A 20,251-nucleotide genomic window follows, 5' to 3' on the forward strand; every position below is an offset into this window, starting at 1 on the left:
GAACGAAGCTTGGATATTCGAGTTAAAAAAAAAAAAAAAAACTAATTTATTTTTGCTTGTATGTATTTTCAAGTACAATACTTACAGAGTAAAAAGCAGTTTGCCCCCTAAACTAAGGGCCAATTTGCACTTTAATTTCGATCTTATTTTTTCTTGTATCTTTCTTCATGAATGAATGTTAAAATATGTAGGACTTGTCTTCTTAAAACACGATTGCTGCATCTTTCATCATTGCTATACAAACAAACACAGTATTTCTTTCAGGAATTTCGTCAAACATCATTGCTGCATCTTTCATCGAAAGTATTTTTGCATAGAAATTCACCCCAAATCAAACATTTCCCAGACAATTACTAATTAAAATACGAGTTCACTTTGAAATTTTCATCAAAACTAAAACCCTGTCAAAACAGAGTATTATTTTAATAGCTGAACAATTACTATTCTCAGGTTAAAAACTGTGTATAAAACTTTAGCAAATATTTAAGTTTTAAGTAGCAGTACTGTACTATAACTTACAATAATTGCCATTCGCATTTCGCCGAATACTTATCAAGCAAAAATAGATTATCTACTTATGTTCCGAAAGGCCATTTTGCGGTTTATGTTGGTCAAAGTCAAATAATGAAGTATATAAGAGAAAAGACAATTTTTTTTCAACAAAAATGCTAATTTCAATTTGATCCATCAAGTATCAATGCGTGAATGGCTTATATATTGCTTGTTGGATTTAAAAGTGATGTTTATGTGCTTAATTGAACCTAAACCAACTTCATTGGACTTTTAGCAAGTAATTGACAGATACAAACAAATATGGTTTCAATTATAACAGAAAAAAACTTTAGACGATAGCTGCTTAAATGTAGATTAACTGAGTATCTGAATATTGTCCTCTATTATAGAGCAAGCATATGCACAAAATCCAGCCAAAATAAAATCCAAAATCAGCCCAAACTCAGCAAAACAACTGCTGCTACATTCATCCATAAGTTTCGATTTCGATTTTCACCCGGACAAAAAAAAAAAAAAAGGAAGGAAAACAAAAAACAAATTGGCAAATATTACCTACTTTGTACCACTCTTTGCAAACTCTACTTCATTGCATCAACTTCGACGTTCTTTCCTCCACAACCTTCAAGATATGAAAAATAATTTTTTTTTTCACAATTAGACCAAGTAATTCCGGCAAGTATAAGTACACTACTATTAGGCAAGTACAAGTATACTATTCTTTTGTCAAATCAATTGCAATATACTTACAGTATCAGGGAATTCGAAGAAAACTGTCCACAATTTTGAACAGACGACGACACATATTTTCATCCGCATCATCATCAAGCGCCAATCGGCTGTCATTATAAAACCAATATATTGACAACAACCTTTGCCTCATTGTATCAACATTATCCGCACTCCTCCAACCTTCAAGTTGACGTGAGTTCCTCGGCATCAAATTTGCCGGTGGTTCAGAATTCACGGGATACACAATATGTGTGAACTGGACTCGGGGAAGGTGAACTAGTTCGTCCAATGGAAAAGGATGTCCTGGCGTATATTTCACTACTGGAACATAGAGAGCATCCTCCGAAAGAGTAATTTGAGAATTAAACAGCCTAGCGCCATTGGCATTGGAACGGGCTTCTATAATAGTCACGCTCTCGATAAGTTGCGTCACTAGCCCTCGAAGTGGCTGCAATTGGGCTTGCACTTGAGCTAATTGTGTCTGGATTTGAACTTGATTTTGAGCCATTTGTCCTTGCATTTGAACTTGCGTCTGTTGCATCTGATTTTGTTGGTTTTGCATTTGTTGCAATTGATTTTGCATCTGATTTTGTTGGTTTTGCATTTGTTGCATTTGATTTTGTATTTGATTTTGTTGGTTTTGCATTTGTTGCATTTGATTTTGCATTTGTTGCATTTGATTAAGTTGATCTTGCATCTGTCCAAGGTTCTTTAGAACGGCGGTATTCCCAAACCCGATCTAGCATTAGCCACTATATGTTGCCGTATAATGCCCTCGGTAACAAGTGTTGGTCCACAATACCTCCACGTCAGCTGCATTCACATGCACAACGTTTCAAAACCAAACATTCCACCGGGTGCAACATAGGCGTATTTCATAAGCACCAACATCTTGAATAAGAACCATGATCCGGATAAAAGGTTGGGGAAAGAAGCATTAATAATTCAATAACAAAATTCAGATTACAAAAATTAAAAGTACATATACACAGGCAGCCTAAACATAATGTGGGTGTTACGAAATAGGGTTCTACCGGGAAATCGAATTCGGATTCTAGGGCAGGCTAATTTCACTCACAAGACAAGAAATCCAAATAATTACCTGACAGGTGACGAGGCGGCGCAGTCGCAGAGATACGGCGGCGCTAAGTGAACGCCCGGTAGAACTGGCGGTGTCTTTGAAACCCTAGATCGTGAAAAATCAAACGAATAAGAGAGATAAGATGTCTACTGGAATAAATTGTGTCGACGAAGAATTAACGATGAAACAAAGAAGATGAAAGAAATTAGGGTTTTAAATCAGCGGTCTATTTATTTTATTTTCAGGGTTGTACAAAAACACCCATGTACTATAGACTTTCTATCATACTCGCCCTGTAGTATATATTAATACCAAAACTCTCCTATTGTTACATTTTTTTCAAAAATCTATTTTTAGTTGGACGAAAATACCCCTGATAAAGCCTAAAAATATTAGGGACCGTTTGAGCTATTTTCCACTAATTTTTTTTAACATTTTTAGTCGATTTTACTTATGAAATTTTGTTATTTTTATTTTTTTCTCCAAAACATTTAATTGCTTAGATTTTTTTAATTTTATGAAGAAAACCTTTTATTTTCGTCATAACACAAAAAATAGCCCAAACTCACAAAACAGCTGATACTATATTAGGAAAATTGTAAGTTCATCGGCATCAAATTCATCGGCATCAAATTTGCCGACGGTTCTGAATTCATGAGGTACACGGTATAGGTGAAATGGACTCGAGAAATGTTAACTAGTTCGTCCTTGGGAAAATGACGTCCTGGAGTATATTTTACCACCGGGACATAGGCTTCATCCTCCCAAAGAACGATTTGAGAATTAAACAACCTAATGTCATTGGCTTCGGATCGAGTCTCTATAACATACACGCTTTGGAGAAGTTCCATCACTAACATCAGAGAAGGTTCCAATTGGACTTGCACTTGAGCTAATTGTGCATGTATTTGAATTTTTATCTTAAACCATTTGCCCTTGCATTTGGACTTGTGTTTGTTGTATTTGATTTTGTTGTTTTGCGTTTGTTGCAATTTTATCTTGTTGATTTTGCATTTGAACCTGCATTTGATTTTGTTGGTTTTGCATTTGAACCCGTGTTTGTTTCATTTGATTTTGTTGGTTTTGCATTTGAACTTGCGTTTGTTGCATTTGATTTTGTTTGCATTTGAACCTGCGGTTTTGCATTTGATCAAGTTGACCTTGCATCTATCCAAGGTTCAATAGAACCACCACGTTCCCAAAACCGGATCTAGCATTAGCCTGAGTATGTTGTCTGATGATGGCCTCGGATAAGAAGTTCGGTCTACAATAACTTGGTATGGTTGACCTTGATGCATTTGTATCACTTTCATTGGTTCATTGCAAACGCGTTCGTATGTTGGACCAAGAATAAAAATAAAAGCTATGAGCAAATATCGTTATCACTTATCAGTTATCACATCGAGTACATAATGGTCGTTCACAGTTTGTAGCTAGGGAACAATGTTATGAACAAAGAAGACAAATGCTTAGTTATATTGCAATGAATTATTTTCGGTTCATGTGAAGACAACTCGATGTGATTGATTATTCCTCATGTGCTTATATTTCTCTTATAATTGCACAATACTCATCCCTCATATTTTTTGAAGGAGATAACTTTTTTTTTTTGCACAAACCCGAATCTAGCATTAGCCACTATATGTTGACGTATAATGCCCTCGGATAACAAGTGTTGGTCCACAATACCTCCACGTGATTGACCTTGATGCATTTGTTTCACTCTCATTGTTTCATTGCAGACTTGTTCATTGGTTGGAACTTGGTTCTCACCGATAGCATCAGCTGCATTCACATGCACAACGTTTCAACACCAAACATCCCACCGGGTGCAACATAGCGTATTTCATAAGCACCAACATCTTGAATAAGAACCATGATATGTACATAGCTTCACATTGTGAACTTACAACCATCAACTATTAGTATATTTTTTTGAAGGAGATAACTATTTACACATGTATGTACATAACTTCACATTATGAACTTACAACCATTAACTATTAGTATTGATTATGGGTGGTAAACGAGCCGGCTCGAAAAAAATTCGAACTCGAACTCGAGTTTTTCGAGTTCGAGCTTTCTCATAAATCGAGCACGAACTTTTTTAGTTGTTCGTGAGCTCACGAGCCGGCTCGCGATTATTATTTTTATTTATTTTTATATAGTATTTTTTTAATAATGTATAATAATATAAAATATATAGAAATAATATAAAAAGAACATATTAATATTAAAAATATATATATAGTTGCAGTTTATTTTTTATTTTGTATTTTTTTATTATAATCTAAATAATTTTTAATATTGAAAAATTAATAGTTAAAAAAATATCTGAAATGAGCTTGGGTTCAAGCTCGAGCTTGAGCTCGAGTCTGCCTATACATACGAGCTCCGCTCGTTCACACCCCTAATATTGATCAACAAGAAACTCACATTTCTCAGCTTTAGCACACAAGGTAATTTCATCTTCTTCATTCTTTCAATTATATATTAAACTTCCAAATAATATGGCCATGCGCCAAATATTTAGACGATCTTTATCAAGCCGAAGGAGATTATCTACTTATGTCCCGAAAGGCCATTTTGCCGTTTATATTGGTCAAATTAAAGTCAAACGAAGCGTTTCGTACTTCCATTATTGTTTTTTATCACAACCCTCTATTTCAAGAATTGCTAAGTCAAGCCGAAGAAGAATTCGGATTCAATCATCCAACGGGAGGCCTCACCATCCCATGCCGTGAGGATGCATTCATCGATCTCGTCTCTTCACTTGGCCACAATTTAATTTAATTTAATTTAATTCGATGTATATACACTACATTTTTTTAGAGGATTAAAACAAGGGTTAAATACAAAAACACCCCTGTACTATAAACTTTGTATCATTTACCCCCATGTACTACACATAAATACAAAAACCCCCTAATGTTATATTATTTCCAAAATATGACGAAAATACCCCTGCTAAGCCTATAAATACAAGGGTTTGTTTGAGCCATTTTTTACTATATTTTTAACATTTTCGATAAATTTTACTTAGGAAATTTTGATATTTTTATTTTTTTCTTCAAAACATTTAATTACTTAGATTTTTTTTTTTTTTTTCTGAATAAAACCTTTTATTTTTGTCATTTTGAATTTCTTAATATTTTTCCTAAATGTCTGCCGGTAGTTCAAATTCTCAACAATAATATGATTGTAAAGATGTTTGTAATCTTAGGATGTTTGAACTACCGGAAGACATTTAAGAAAAGAAAATGAAGAAACTCAAAATGAACAAAATAAAAGGTTTTATTTAGAAAATTAAAAAAATGTAAGCAATCAGATGTTTTGTAGAAAAAATATAAATACCAAAAAATTTCCCACGTAAAATTAACTGAAAATGGTAAAATATATAATGGAAAATAACTCCACATATATATATATATATATATATATATATATATATATATATATATATATATATATATATATGCTTGAGTAGGGGTATTTTTTCATATTTTGAAAAAAATGTAATGTGGGGGAGGGGTTTTGTATTTATATGTAGTATAGGGGATATATGATACAAGGTTCATAGTACAGGGGTGTTTTTGTATTTAACCCTTAAAACAATTTTGTATATTAGCTAGCTATTGTATTGATTATACCAAAGATTATTTTAGACACTAAAATTGATCAACCATTTTCGACGAAGAAGCTTTATTGTTTGGTTTTATTTTCTTAATTGTATGAATATGAATTAATTAGTCGAATTTGACAACTATCTTCTTCATTAAGGGAAAGAAAATCCAATAATATCTAATTAAATCAACAATATTATATTGGATATTCAAAAAAGTACTTCAAAATTGGAATATAGAATATTATTTCCTTTTTCTTGAAAGAGACCGTTGTGTATAAAAAAAATAAAAGGAAAAATTTAAATTCTCCTACCATAGAAAAACACGTTGGAAAATCTATAACTTCCTTAATTACTGCTAAATAATCCAATCTACAATCTTTCCATAAACCCTCTTCTTCATCTTATTTTTCTTTAAATTACTGCACATTTATAAATCTATAGAGCAACATCCACAAAAAAAATCACCTAATTATTGATCTTTCTTCTTCTCAAGAACCCTAAACGGTACTCTCTCTCTCTCTCTAGTTTCTTGATTGAATGTGGGCTTTCTTCAATGAGTTGCCTTAAGAAATCTCTTTATACAATCTTTCTGTCTCGATTTTAATTTTAATTATTTTCTTTTTTATTTCAACGTACAATTTATGCAGGAGAGAGAGAGATGGGGAGAGCAAAACTGAACATGGAGTTGATAAGCAAGGAGAAGTCAAGAAACGTGACCTTCAAGAAAAGAAAAGAAGGCTTAATCAGAAAGATGCACGAATTCGCAACCCTCTGCGACGTCAGCGCGTGCATGATAATCTACGCGCCGCCCAAGCAACCGAACGCCGCCGCCGAAGACGATCAAGCGCCGGAAATTTGGCCGGAGAACACGGACCAGGTGCGCCGGATAATCGACATCTACAAATCGAAGAAGAAAGATTCCGGCAACAAGACGTTCGGCCTGCCCGATTTCTTCCACGATCGGAAGAGGAAGATCGACGATGAGCTGGCGAAAATGAGGAAGAAAAATAGGGAGGCGCATTACCCCACCTCGGCTGATAATTTAAATTTGAATGAGGCGGGATTGAGAGAATTTGGCGCCAGATTGAGCGTTAGGGCTCAGTACGTCAAATCAAGGATTGAGTTACTCAGGAGGGATAAGGATGGATTAATCGGGATGGGATTGATTAATAATCACCACCCCCACTACCCAATTGAAGCGAATATTCCTGTTTTTAATCCCAACATTAATCACCACCACCAGGAATTGCACTGTGTGAGCGACAATTCGATGATGAATCTGCTGATGAACGACGACGACGATGATCGCTACCTCCAATTTGGGAATCCGCCGCCGTATCAGCGGCAATTTTTCCCCGGCGGCGGCGGGATGATGGAGCCAATTCTTTTCTACGGACCGGCGGCGGGGGTTTATCCTGGGATGGCGGCGCCGCCGCAGATGCAGTTTCCGAAGATGGAGAATTATGACGGTGGGCAAGAGGATTTTATTCAGTATCAGATGAACCCTAGATCAAGGTACTATTGAGTAGAAGAAGATTGTTTTCTGAATTTTCAGATGATTGGAAATTTATTTTTTTATTTTTTTTAATTAAAAAAACTTGGATATATTTTTTGTGTATTTTTTTGATGAACACATTAATTACCTTTTCTCATGTTAATTGTTTTCTGCAGATTATTATTTCTTTACTTATTATGATATGCCCATAAGGTGTTTGATTAAATGTTTGTGAAGTAAAATGATGAAGATTGTGGTAAATCTTGATAAGAAAGAAACTTTTATATTTCCCTAGATCCATTGTTTAATCAAATTTTGTTTCGCCTTCGAAATTTTTTCTACATTTTCTCGAGTTTTTCTCAAGAAAGATTCATGCATGCATATACAATATACTTGGCACGAGATTTAAAAAACAACACGAATTTTTTGTAGTATAAGTTTGTATAGAATCGTGTATAGCTACTTAACGTTCGACATGTGTTTATCGAATAGATTGAGTCGTTTTCAGATACAAAATCATCGTCTTATTTTATTTCTTTAACCCGATCGAAGTCTTTATAAGCTCTCGCAACGTATATCAAATGCTTATCGATATTCGCAGAAAAGAACACAAGCCCGTTAATTAATTACTGGAATTGGCAGAATACACATTACTCTAAGAAATTTCTATTTTTCTCTCGACTTTCCAAATTATTAAAGTACGTAACGAATTAGTTTTGCTTAAGAAATTTCTATATTATCAAAATCAGAAAAAACCGATGCATGTTGCATATGACGTTATTATCAACGAGAGAGAGAGAGAGAGAGAGAGAGAGAGAGAGAGAGAGAGAGAGAGAGAGAGAGAGAGAGAGAGAGAGAGATGAATGGAATGCAAACCAACATGATTATTATTAATTTAGGAGCAAATTATAATAGTCATGATTATTATTAATTTAGGAGCAAATTATAATAGGCATGAAATATCGCTATCACATATCGAGTACAGACGGGGGGTTTTGTTGGTAGGGAACCATGTTTTTTTGCACAATATAAACTTCGTTCTATCGCATTAATATAGTTTCGGTTGATACGAAGACAACTCCCATATGTGACATGTGCTTATGTTTCTCAATACTCATATCTTCATTTTCTTTTCAAGGAGATGATAATTTACACAGATTCAGCTATATATATATATATATATATATATATAACTTCCAAATTAATATAATGGCAATTCGACGAATGCTAAGACGATCTTTATCAAGCGAAAAAAGATCAGCTACTTGTAATGTTCCAAAAAGGCCATTTCGCCGTTTACGTACGTTGGTCAAAGTCAAATATTGAAGCGCTTTGTGGTTCCGGTAATCGTTCGATTTTGAACGACCTTTGTTTCAAGATTTGCTGATTAGAGCCGAAGAAGAATTTGGATTCAGTCATCCAATGGGAGGCCGAGGCCTCACCGTACCATGCAGTGAGGATGCATACATTCGTCGATCTCATCTCTCGCTCTAGTAGAAGAAAATGAATACATACATATTTTCGTGTAAGGATGCAAATTAATTCGATTCCCTAACAATTATTTATCAAAGTTTTCAATATTAATTAGCTAGGGCTCAATTCAAATTATAATGTTTTATATCTAGAAAATACATATAATAATTTTAATATTAGTAACGCACCACGTGAGTCATAATTTACCTATATAATTCTCAAAAAAAAAAACAAAATCTTGTAAAATCCGAACCACATCGGCTTTACGCAGTTCTTGAAAATTCATATTTTACACTTTGATTGCTCCCTGGGCAAAATTATTGTCGATGAAAAAGATGCAGGTGATGTTCGACGAAATTCCTCACAGAAAAAAAAAATTACAGTGTGTTTTCAAATCCATGTGGAACTGTCAATTCTGGGCAAGTTGGCTTTGGATAGATGCGGCAAATGGAGCACATGGTAAGTTTCGGTGCACTTACGTTTACGAAATATGCGTATACATTCAATGGAACGCAAACCAATTCGAGCATCGTGTTTTAGTCGTAAATTAAATGAGGGCTTCGTAGGTAGGGAACAATGTGAGTGATTCCTCCATGTGCTTATGTTTCTCAATTTTCACCTCCCACCACACATTATATATATACAACCAACTAATTGGCCACTTGTATCTAGATTTTTTTTCGAGTAGATGACAACCTCAACACATTATACATCTATATATATATGTATACATGCATCATATTATCAGCTCGTATCAAGAAACTCGTCGCATTTCTCAGCTTCGGATTCACACGAGTTTTTCTCTTTTTTTCATTTTGATACTTAGAATATGGCTATTCGTCAAATGCTAAGACGGTCTTTATCAAGTGAAAAGAGATTAGCAACTGATGTACCGAAGGGCCATTTCGCCGTTTACGTCGGTCAAAGTCAAATGAAGCGTTTCGTGGTTCCGTTGTCCTTCTTGAACAACCCCTTGTTTCAAGATTTGCTGAGCCGGGCGGAAGAAGAATTCGGATTCAATCATCCGATGGGAGGCATCACCATACCGTGCAGTGAGGATGCGTTCGTTGATCTCGTCTCTCGCTTGAGCAGGACATGATCGATTAGTTCGATTTACGGACTTAAATCTTTAGAGAGGGAGACATTCTTTTAGGTAGTTTAATTAATTTAGAGATAGACGACGGTTTGTCCGGTAAAAAATGTACCGGTGATATTTTTTTCGATTATATTTGATTTGAGCCATTTTCAGATTGAAAAACCATTGTCTAGTTCAAATGTTTATCATCAAGTTTGCTTTATTTTTTTAAACTTTTTTTTCTTCTATCCTACAAACATAAATAGCCAGGCCCAAAAGTAATAGACTTGTGAACCGGAACCTCGAAAAACTCGAGTTCAAGATTAGTTCGACAAAGTTCAAAAAAACTATTATATTTATTATGAAACACAAAGTTTATGATTGATTCAGCCAAAATTAATTGAATAATCATATCATTTTCGACCGAATATTCAAGTTTTTATCAAATATTCAAGCCAAATCTTTATTTTAAAAAAAGGGTAAATTACAGCAACCCATGAAGTAATGCCAAATTATAAAAATACCCTTCTATTTGGTAATTACAATCACCAATCAACTATGTACTTTCTTACACGTCACCCTTGCAATGTCATATTTGGTGGAATCTTTTAGATTATGTGGAATATTCTCCAGTCAGTACACGTTTTATCTCATTTGAGCTCCACATTTTGAAACAAGATGACCATAAGATGCGTCTCTTGGCTTGTAAATATGGTGCATCATAAACTGCATTTTTTTTTTACATAAAACGTACAAACTAGAGAACATTTCACATAATCTAAAAGATTATATTAAATTTGACGCCAAAAGGTGGAAGAGTAATAAAACTCATAGTTAGGGGTTAGTTGTAATTACCGAACATAATGAGTTTTTCCGTAATTCAACATTACTTCAGGGGTAATTTAAGAAAATTAGATAAGACTGAGCCAGTTTGGCTAAGCTTATTTAAAACATCTTATAAGCTCCTACATCTGATAAGATGTTTTAGGAGCTGATAAGCTGTTAGATCTTATTTTAAAATTTATTTTTTAAGGTGTTTGGATATGTAGCTTATAAGTTACTTTTTGTTTTTATAAGTTGTTCAGGTGTTTGGAAATAAAAGGTCTGTTTATTGCTATAATGACAAAAAAGTACATGACGCCAGTATAATTATTAAACTTATTTGACTCAAATACTTTTGTTCTTATTATAATATTTACAAATTATTTTTTCAAATAATAATAATAATATAAAATTATATAATAATATAAAATAAAAGTTGTAAAAGAAATATAATTTTTTTTATAGATGAAAGAAATATAATTTATACGGAGATAATAAGAATATTCGTGTATTTTTATATACATATAAAATATAAATAGAGAATAATTTGTTTTACAATTATTATGATAATTACGATAGTTATATTTAACTAATTATTAATCTTGATTACAAGAATACGTTGATGTGTTAAAATATAAATATTATTAATATTCATGTAATATAATAAAGTATTTGAGGGTAATTTTGTATTTTAAGTGTTTTAGTAAAGAAGCAAATAAGATCTTAAAGAAAAAAGGTGGGGTATAGGTATTTTTTTAAAAACATCTTATAAGCTCCCTAACAGCTTATTTTTGGAAAAAATAAGATCTTTTGTAATTTTTTTACCAAACACCTTTTAACAACTTATAAGCTCCTAAACATCTTATAGGCTTAGCCAAACAGGCTCTAAAAAATAAAGTCCGCCTAGCCTAGTGAACAAACATAAAATTCACTGAAATAAAATGTTTGATGATGCCCTAAATTTTCACACCACCACCACCACCTCTGAATTCTTGCACAATTGTTCTCGAACCAGAAATCTTAGAGCAGTGCAGCAATTCTACGCCCATGTTCTTAGAGCAGGTTTATTCTTGATTTCCCCTCGCCTCCAAACCGAACTCGTTTCAACGTACGCAGCATTTTTCAACAACAACAACAACAGCAGTCTCAAAATTCTGACCCGTTTCTTCAAATGCTTCAGCCTCAGAAACCCGTTGCCTTTCAATTCAATCATATCCCATTTTTCTCAACGTGGGTCGGGTTGTTTCGCGCTCCACACCTTTTCTTTCATGCATTACAACGGTGTTTACGTTGATTCTTACGCTCTGTGCAGCTCTCTGAAATCAGCTTCTTGTTTGAAAAACGGCGGAATGATGCATGCGTATGTGGTGAAATCTGGCTGGCTGGCCAGTGTTTTTGTGGGCAGTGCTTTGCTGGATTTCTACGCGAAATTGTCGTTGATGGAAGATGCAGCTATGGTGTTCGATGAAATTCCTAACAGAAACACCGTGTGCGTGAATGCACTTATCTCTGGCTATGCCGAAGCTAAACTATGGGGGGAAGCTATTGGGATAGTTTGGAGAATGCCGATGCTGAATTTGGGAGTCGACAATTTCACGCTGGCTTCTGCTTTACGTGCAAGTAGTGGCCTATGTAATCTTGAATTGGGCAAGCAGATCCATGCTCGTATTGTATGCGGCATTGGTAATGTTGGAGCTGATGTGTTTCTGCAGAGTTTATTGATTGAAATGTACGGCAAGTGTGGACTAGTGGATTGTGCCGAAAAAGTTTTTCATATGGTGGGATACCGAGTTAAGGAGAGACGAAGGGATGTTGTTTTGTGGACTTCTATGTTAGGAGTGTATGGAAGAACCGGAAACTATACTAAAGTGATTAGGTTATTTAAAGATATGGTAATAACGGAAGGAATAAAACCCGATGGAGTTGCGTTTTTAACGGTTATCTCAGCTTGTGGTCATTCGGGTCAAGTGGATCTTGGAATAGAGTATTTTGAGTCGATGGGTCGAGACTATGAATTAGTTGCTACCCAAGAGCATTATAGTTGTGTAGTTGACTTGCTTTCACGGGCAGGAGAGTTGGAACGGGCTTGCAAATTGGTTGGTGAAATGCCGTTTATCGGGAATGAGCGGTGCGCTATTTCCATGTGGGGTGCATTGCTTAACGCGTGCAACGAGTGTGGAAACGTCAATTTGGGGAAGATTGCTGCTCGGAAAGCTCTCGAGTTGGATCCGAATAATGTTGGGATTTACGTTCTACTGTCGAATATGTATGCGAAGAATAGTATGTGGGATGAGATTGAGCAATTGAGGGAGTTAATGAAAAGAAAAGGATTGACGAAGGAAATCGGATGGAGTTCGATTCGAGGGGAGTTCTCTAACGGATAGAAACATATATCTCGTTATCATATATTTTATGTTCTATACTATCTGATTTGTATTTGAGGAATTACGTATAAGATTATTTATCTTGAGGTACTAAGATAGAATGATACGAGCCCGTATTCTTGGAATAAGCTTTTGAGTTGTTCGATTAATTTACTCTAGATAAGAAAATTTGATGTCCGTAATTCTTGATTCGTAGTGCTTGAACGGTGTCGTTCTTGATTATACACACGTAGTAAGAATAGCAGCATTAACAATTTTATTGGAGGTTTTCCGTTTTCATCTTATACTAACTCGTCAAATCAGGATTCATGTAGATAACCGATGATGAATTTAAAAATCGTATTTATGACGTGGAAATTATGCCGAATTAACTTTGATATTTTGTTCCAGGTGGTAAAATATTTATTGGGATGTGCTTGAGTTTTCTGATGGATCACAGTCATGCTAGCTTGTGCTTTTCTTTGGGGGCATTCCAGGTATTACTGCAATTCTTTTCCTTAATTGGTTGTAATATTTTTTAGGAGTTGTCTTTATTTATTTATTTTTTATTTGTATATTTGGGTAAATTAAAATTCTTGTTTGTGAAATTATATTTACCCACACAAACAAACGGCCCATAAAAAAATCCAACGGAAACCAGTAAAGTGACTAAATTGCCCCTGCATAAAAGAAAATAAAAAAATACATCGATTTTAGATTAGATTACAATCCTAAAAAAATGTCTGCTAGTTTATTAATTGACTATATTTTATACTATCTAAAATATTAGAATTAATTCCCTACATCCATAATTAAAAAAATAATAATATTAATAATAAAACAGTTTCGTAATTTGGTCTTATTACCACAAGAGGTTGTTCCTAAATTACCCTTTTTTTTTTAAAGAAAAATATGGATTGGAAACATAGGATTTTTATGCTGCAGCTCTTACATATGAAATGAAAATCTTGATTAGCTGTTTATTGGCCCAACTATCTTTAATGGTCCCTTCTCGTAAAACGACTGCCTATCGATATCGATATATCTTTTTCTGTTGGTCGTTTATTTATTCGCTTACGGAGATATGGGCCCTTATTGTTTATTTCATTTTAATACCTAGAAATACATTTTAATTTTTTTTAAATGATTATCTTGATATTTCAACCGTCGAATTCCTCAACCGAAATGTTTAGGAAAAATTGCACTGCAAAACCTTTTTTAGCTGCAATTTACATTTACGTCATAATACATGGGGAATCTATGTTGATAAATGAAAGTTCATATTTTCCTTGTTTAAAAAACTATTTCATTATCCAAATTGTTATGCCTTTTGTACATATTTTATTCCTTTTTTTCTTCTAATTGATAGCTTGTCCAACAAAAATATGTGTTCTAGTTTAACGAATAATTGTGAATCGAGTCGAGTAGGTTGGTTTGATTTTCAACCCTACTCGTATTCAACGATTATATTTTTCTTTACCTGCTTTTAAATAATATGTTTAAATAACATAACTAACATTTTATAAGCTTTTATATATATAATATATATATATATATATATATATATATATATATATATATATATATATATATATATATATATATATATATATATATATATATATAGAGAGAGAGAGAGAGAGAGAGAGAGAGAGAGAGAGAGAGAGAGAGAGAGAGAGTACTGTCAAGGACATGAGGGTATATTTATATAGGTGAGTAAAAACAAAAGAAGAAGACACAAATGCTAAGATTTAGCAACATGAGTATCATATATATAGCATTGATTCTTTCTTAGCTTTTTTTTTTTTTTTTCTGGATCATTTTCTCAGCCTTAGAACATGCAGATATAACTCTCTCTCTCTCTCTCTCTCTCTCTCTCTGGGGGGGCTATACTTCGAGTGGTGATCCATCGAAAGTGGGGCTTTCAATTAAAGGACCACATGGGGGGCAGCCCCCCAGTTTGGGCTACCTCAACTTGCAAATTTTCTTGATGATAATGTCTTTTTGATTCAAGGGTATATATGTCAATCTTCGAAGTTCAAAACATTTCATTAGGCCTCGTTTTGTTCGTACGATTAGATAATTGATTAAATACTAACAACCCTTTTTTCGGTGTCTGGTTAGTTCACTAACTTTTTCTATCAGCCCGTATTTATGGGAAAAAAAATGAACTTTTATCTTCTAGTTCGGTTACATACGATTGGCTCCTGGTAGATCTGTAGTGCAAAATCACTCGATATATTTTATCGGATGCAGCGTCGAATAAACTTAGAATTGCTTGTGCACTTTAATGCTTGGCTGTTTGATATTGTACATGGTATTAAAAGCTTTCACATGGAATTCTGAGGAAACTATTCTGTCTTTTTCTTTTTTTTTTTTTTTTTTTTTTTTTTTTTTTTTTTTATGGAATCATAATCCAACAAACAGAACGCACCAAACACTTCCAAACCAAACTGGTTCGTACTCTTCGGTACTTTTGGATTAAGATCATATTAAATAAGAGGTTCCTCATCTAAACATATTTTAAATTCAGTTTTTTTTTTTTCTTTTTGGTCTTTGGTCGGATTTTCTGTTTTATGTAAATTACACTAGACTAATTATGTGTGACGAATTCGTCTTATAACGTGTTGGAAAAGGTTTTGAACCTGACTCAACTGACAATTCGCTCGGTTGCTTTACCAAATAGATCACCTCTTTGGTGTATATTTTCATTATTATGTTCTAGCATAATAAATTCCGTGTATCCAGGACAAATATCACTTACCTCCCCTATGGTTTGAGCATTTGTCCGTGACTCCTTGTAATTTCTATATAAGCATATGTGACCTGTTTGTACTTTAATGTAAGCAGATAACATCCCTTGTACTTTCAGAACTTTTCTCCACCTACTGAACGCGATTATTTGCTAACTGGAATACCAGAAGTAGTTTATGTGCTTATATTAAACGCATAAGGATGTAATGTGTTTTATATTGAAAACAAAAAAAGAAGTAATGTGCAAAATAGTCGAACTACAAAGGGGTTAAGTGTTATTTACCCAAATGGTTTATTATTTGTTCACGTAGTAGCTCAACTAAAATAAATTAATTATAAATTTGAAAAGGGAAAATATATATAAAGTAAATTGAAAGTGTAGAAAATGGTAGCCACTAGTAGTAGTAGTAGTAGTAGGGTAATAGCATGTGTAAGTGAAAACTACACAAGAGTTTTGCCATGAAACAGAATGTTGGAGATAGAAATAAATATTTATTAGTGTGGAGAGAGAAAATGATGTTGAAACCTGAAACCGACTACAGGCAGTGAAAGCTATGCCTCAAACTTTTCATGCATATTTAGCCTTTTTTTGTCCCAACAAAAACATTTATCTGTGTTTGTATATATATATATATATATATATATATATATATATATATATATATATATATGTATATATATGGTGGAAATTGAAATAGAATTTTCGATTTTTTATTTTGATTTCCAATATTCATTTTTTTTTCTATATTTTGTTCGAATTCGAATTGGAATATATGAGATCTGGATTCCCATTGTTTTTCGAAGATTACATTTATAGTACTAATATTATTATGTAATTTACATTGTAGGTGAATAAAAATTGAAATTTACATTGTAGGTCAACAAATACGACCTCCCTTGTGTTTCAAAAATTCATCAATTTTTAGTCATTTACTTCAATTTTCTATTAGTACTAACGGAATCAAGCTTGTGTCCATGACTGCCTGACTGATGGACTAACAGTAAATTGACATAAATAACCAAAAGTGATAAATTATTGCAACACAGTGAAATAAATATATTTTTTGTAAACATAGAAAACCAAATGTGAAATTAGTACAAACTTAAGGGGTGAAAATTGTAATTTTCCCAACTCATAATAATTTTTTTACTAGTACAGTTAAACCTTCTCTATAATTTAATATAGTCGAGACCAGTGAAATTTTATTAAATTATGAAATTATCCAATTCATAATTTAATATATTTTAACGGAGTCAGACAAACTATTATTTAAGCGAAATTATTAATTGATTACGAAAATGTTTTATTGGTGGAATTTCGGTTATTATTATTAATTATTTAATAAATAAATGTAGAAAGGGCCCATATTGTTATTAGGAGGTCCAACATAGAAGACTACACCAAATGGGCTTCGGGCCCCACCTTTGTTCTTTCTCACTTATACACACCCCAATTAACCCGTGGCCTGTCCCTACCCCACCCCCACCCCCCCTAACCCCACCCCCACACCCCTCCATCGTGAATAAATACCTTCACACCCCAAATTCTCGTTACTCAAATCACAACTTCAGCACGTCTCCTTCAAAATTCCTCTCTCTCAATTTGTGTGCCCTAATTTTAGAGAAAATCAAAATTACAGAGAAAACAATGGCGATAAAAAAATCGAACAGGCTGACACAGACGGCGGCGCTGAAGCAGATGATGAAGAGATGTTCGAGCTTGGGGAAGAGAGCGAATCACCATGGGTACGACGAAGAAGGTCTTCCCGTCGACGTGCCGAAGGGGCACTTCGCGGTGTACGTCGGAGAGAATCGGAGCAGGTATATAGTTCCGATATCGTTTCTGAGCCACCCGGAGTTTCAGTGCCTGCTCCGGCGGGCGGAGGAGGAGTTCGGCTTCGATCATGAGATGGGGATCACTATTCCCTGTGAAGAAGTTGTTTTCCGATCACTCACTTCTATGCTCAGATAATTATTTAATTAATTAATCATGATGAAGAACAATCTGGAAATATTTTCTTTTTTTTATTTATATATATTATATATATAATTTTTAATTTTTGGAGAGAGATGGTCAAGATGGAGAATTAAGCAGCTATTTGTGGCTGATTTTTCTGTCTTTTTTCAATGTCTTCTCTTCAATTTTTTTTTTAGGCCAATTGTTTTTGGTGATTTGTAGTGTTGACCCTGACCCGTGACCCGTGGATTAATATTTTTCATGGGTTGAATTTGTAAAAAAAGTGGTTTAATTTAATTTTAAATATTGTTCCTCTAGGAGGTGTTTTGCTTACATTCATGAGAGAGAATTTAACGGACATTCTGGTATAATAGTCTGCAAATCGATAAACACACTAGGGTAATCACTAGAGTAATCGTAGTAGATGATATACATTATTGTATAATAATCTGCAAACTATAATCATACTTAGTAGATGATATATAGGATCTACATTATTGTATAATAATCTGCAAACTATAATCATACTTAAATAAGCTCGATTTGCAAACTATAATCATACTTAAATAAGTTCGATTTAACGACCGCTTTCTCCAACTGCTATGCTAGACTATCATTTGCGGAACTCGGGTACTTCTTTAGTACTTGAATAAAATATGGTTATAAAATTATTATTAAAAAAAATTATATGAAAAAAAAGGTGGTTAATATATTTTACAGCATATTTTATACATATTCACATATAATTCACAATATATATATATATATATATATATATATATATATATATATAGACACACACACACAGGTATGATAATTCAAATATGAGAATTTTAATTTAAACAACTAAAATCTAACCAAAAAAAATTGATTAATTCCTTGTATGTTGAATATATGTGAATGTCGTAGTTATAAATATCAAGGCAAAAGCAAGAATATTATTCTATCTTATTTATAAAGTAATTTTGTATATTCATCAAATAGACCACAAAAAAATTGTATAGTGCTAAATTGACAGGTGCAAGTATTTTCAGCTATGCCATTGAGTATTAGAGTCGTGTTTCTCTCATTTAGTTCAATATAAGGAAAATAATTTTAGTCATGTGCATTTAACTATAAATATAATAACCCTCGTAACAATTGGTTTCTTATTATTATTACTTAATTTCAAATCTACGGTTGAATTATAAAATTCACCCAATATAAATAACCAGATATAACATTTAACTCCCTCAGGTAGGACCACCCTCAACTATTGATGGTAAATGTACCTAAAAGAAAAATCTAAGTTTCAAAAGGCAAAGGAATGTGCATCACGAAAATTGGAGGACCCAAAATTATTTGGATTATATATATATATATATATATATATATATATATATATATATATATATATATATATATATATATATATATATATATATATATATATTGTTGGGAAGATATATTTGCATTCATTATAATTATATGATCCCAAGTTTTGTCTGAACCATATTTGTTATCTTAAATGGATAGAATATATATATTATTGATCTCAATCGTACGGATGGATTTTAATCTAGATAATTATCATATTTGCAGAAAAGAAATTAAAAAGAAAACATTATTATTATAATTTATATAATACATATAATTAAGAAATAAGAAAATGCGCAACCTGCATGCATGGACTGCATGGCTCTCTCTCTCTCTCTCTCTCTCTCTCTCTCTCTCACCACGCATTTCATCCAAAAAAAATCATCATTAATTCCTGCAAAGAGAAATAAAGTTCACGTTACAATCTACACATTTGTGTGTGTGTGTGTGTGTGTGAAATATTTGAATGAAGCAGCAGCATAATTCAATATAGGGACCTATAAGCAATAATTATGAATTAGGTGGTGAGCTGGTTGGTCCTTTATAATTTTCTTCTTTAACTTTCAGCCACACAGGGGTTTTCTGACACTCACTACTCTTTGCATCATTTTTTTCTCCCCCAAAACACACACACACACACATATACATGTACATGTGTGTGAGTCAGTGTGTTTATGTATGTGTTCATATCTGCAGCTACATTTTCTGGCACTGAATTACTTACTGCTCATATATATTATCCAATATCAGATATATATAATTAATGAAATATATCTGCCATAATATATTTTTTTTAATTACTATACCCCCAATTATATATGAATCATCTTTGCGCCTTTGAGGTGTCAAATTTTGTGGAGTCTTTTAGATTATGTGAAATATTCTTCAGTAGTGTGTACCCGTTTTACCTCATCGAGCTCCACATTTTGAAATAAGATGATCATAAGATATGTCTCATGGCTTGAAATATATGGTTGTGGTGCATCAGAAACTGAATTTTTGCACAAA

The 20,251-nt window shown here is 33.2% G+C and overlaps 4 protein-coding genes and 1 long non-coding RNA gene across 5 annotated transcripts; 4 read left to right on the forward strand and 1 right to left on the reverse strand.

Annotated features, from left to right (window-relative positions):
• Positions 1-874: 874 nt before the first annotated feature.
• LOC148765128 (uncharacterized) lies at positions 875-2,581 on the reverse strand. The gene is made up of 3 exons (XR_016029701.1): positions 2,345-2,581; positions 1,261-2,055; positions 875-1,132 (listed from the first exon to the last, which is right to left on the reverse strand). It is a non-coding gene; the product is annotated as an uncharacterized LOC148765128 (long non-coding RNA).
• A 4,015-nt stretch (positions 2,582-6,596) lies between these two features.
• Positions 6,597-7,709, forward strand: LOC105954518 (agamous-like MADS-box protein AGL80). Its single transcript, XM_012978188.2, has one exon. The coding sequence runs from the start codon at positions 6,607-6,609 to the stop codon at positions 7,471-7,473; it is 867 nt and encodes a 288-aa protein (XP_012833642.2). The 5' UTR covers positions 6,597-6,606; the 3' UTR covers positions 7,474-7,709.
• Positions 7,710-8,668: 959 nt separating this feature from the next.
• LOC105954613 (auxin-responsive protein SAUR21) lies at positions 8,669-10,222 on the forward strand. Its single transcript, XM_012978277.2, has 2 exons — positions 8,669-9,375; positions 9,743-10,222. Exons 1-2 carry the CDS (start codon positions 9,355-9,357, stop codon positions 10,013-10,015), a joined length of 294 nt encoding a protein of 97 aa, XP_012833731.1. The 5' UTR covers positions 8,669-9,354; the 3' UTR covers positions 10,016-10,222.
• Positions 10,223-11,710: 1,488 nt separating this feature from the next.
• Positions 11,711-15,585, forward strand: LOC105954612 (putative pentatricopeptide repeat-containing protein At1g03510). Its single transcript, XM_088813848.1, has 2 exons — positions 11,711-13,673; positions 15,021-15,585. The coding sequence occupies exon 1, from the start codon at positions 11,755-11,757 to the stop codon at positions 13,195-13,197; it is 1,443 nt and encodes a 480-aa protein (XP_088669974.1). The 5' UTR covers positions 11,711-11,754; the 3' UTR covers positions 13,198-13,673; positions 15,021-15,585.
• Positions 15,586-17,489: 1,904 nt separating this feature from the next.
• On the forward strand, positions 17,490-18,204 carry LOC148765129 (protein SMALL AUXIN UP-REGULATED RNA 51-like). The gene has a single exon (XM_088814226.1). The coding sequence runs from the start codon at positions 17,579-17,581 to the stop codon at positions 17,900-17,902; it is 324 nt and encodes a 107-aa protein (XP_088670352.1). The 5' UTR covers positions 17,490-17,578; the 3' UTR covers positions 17,903-18,204.
• The last annotated feature ends 2,047 nt before the right edge of the window (positions 18,205-20,251 follow it).

This window comes from Erythranthe guttata, chromosome 14, assembly GCF_056151865.1.
Source record: "Erythranthe guttata isolate IM_541 chromosome 14, IM_541, whole genome shotgun sequence".
Lineage (NCBI taxonomy): Eukaryota > Viridiplantae > Streptophyta > Magnoliopsida > Lamiales > Phrymaceae > Erythranthe > Erythranthe guttata.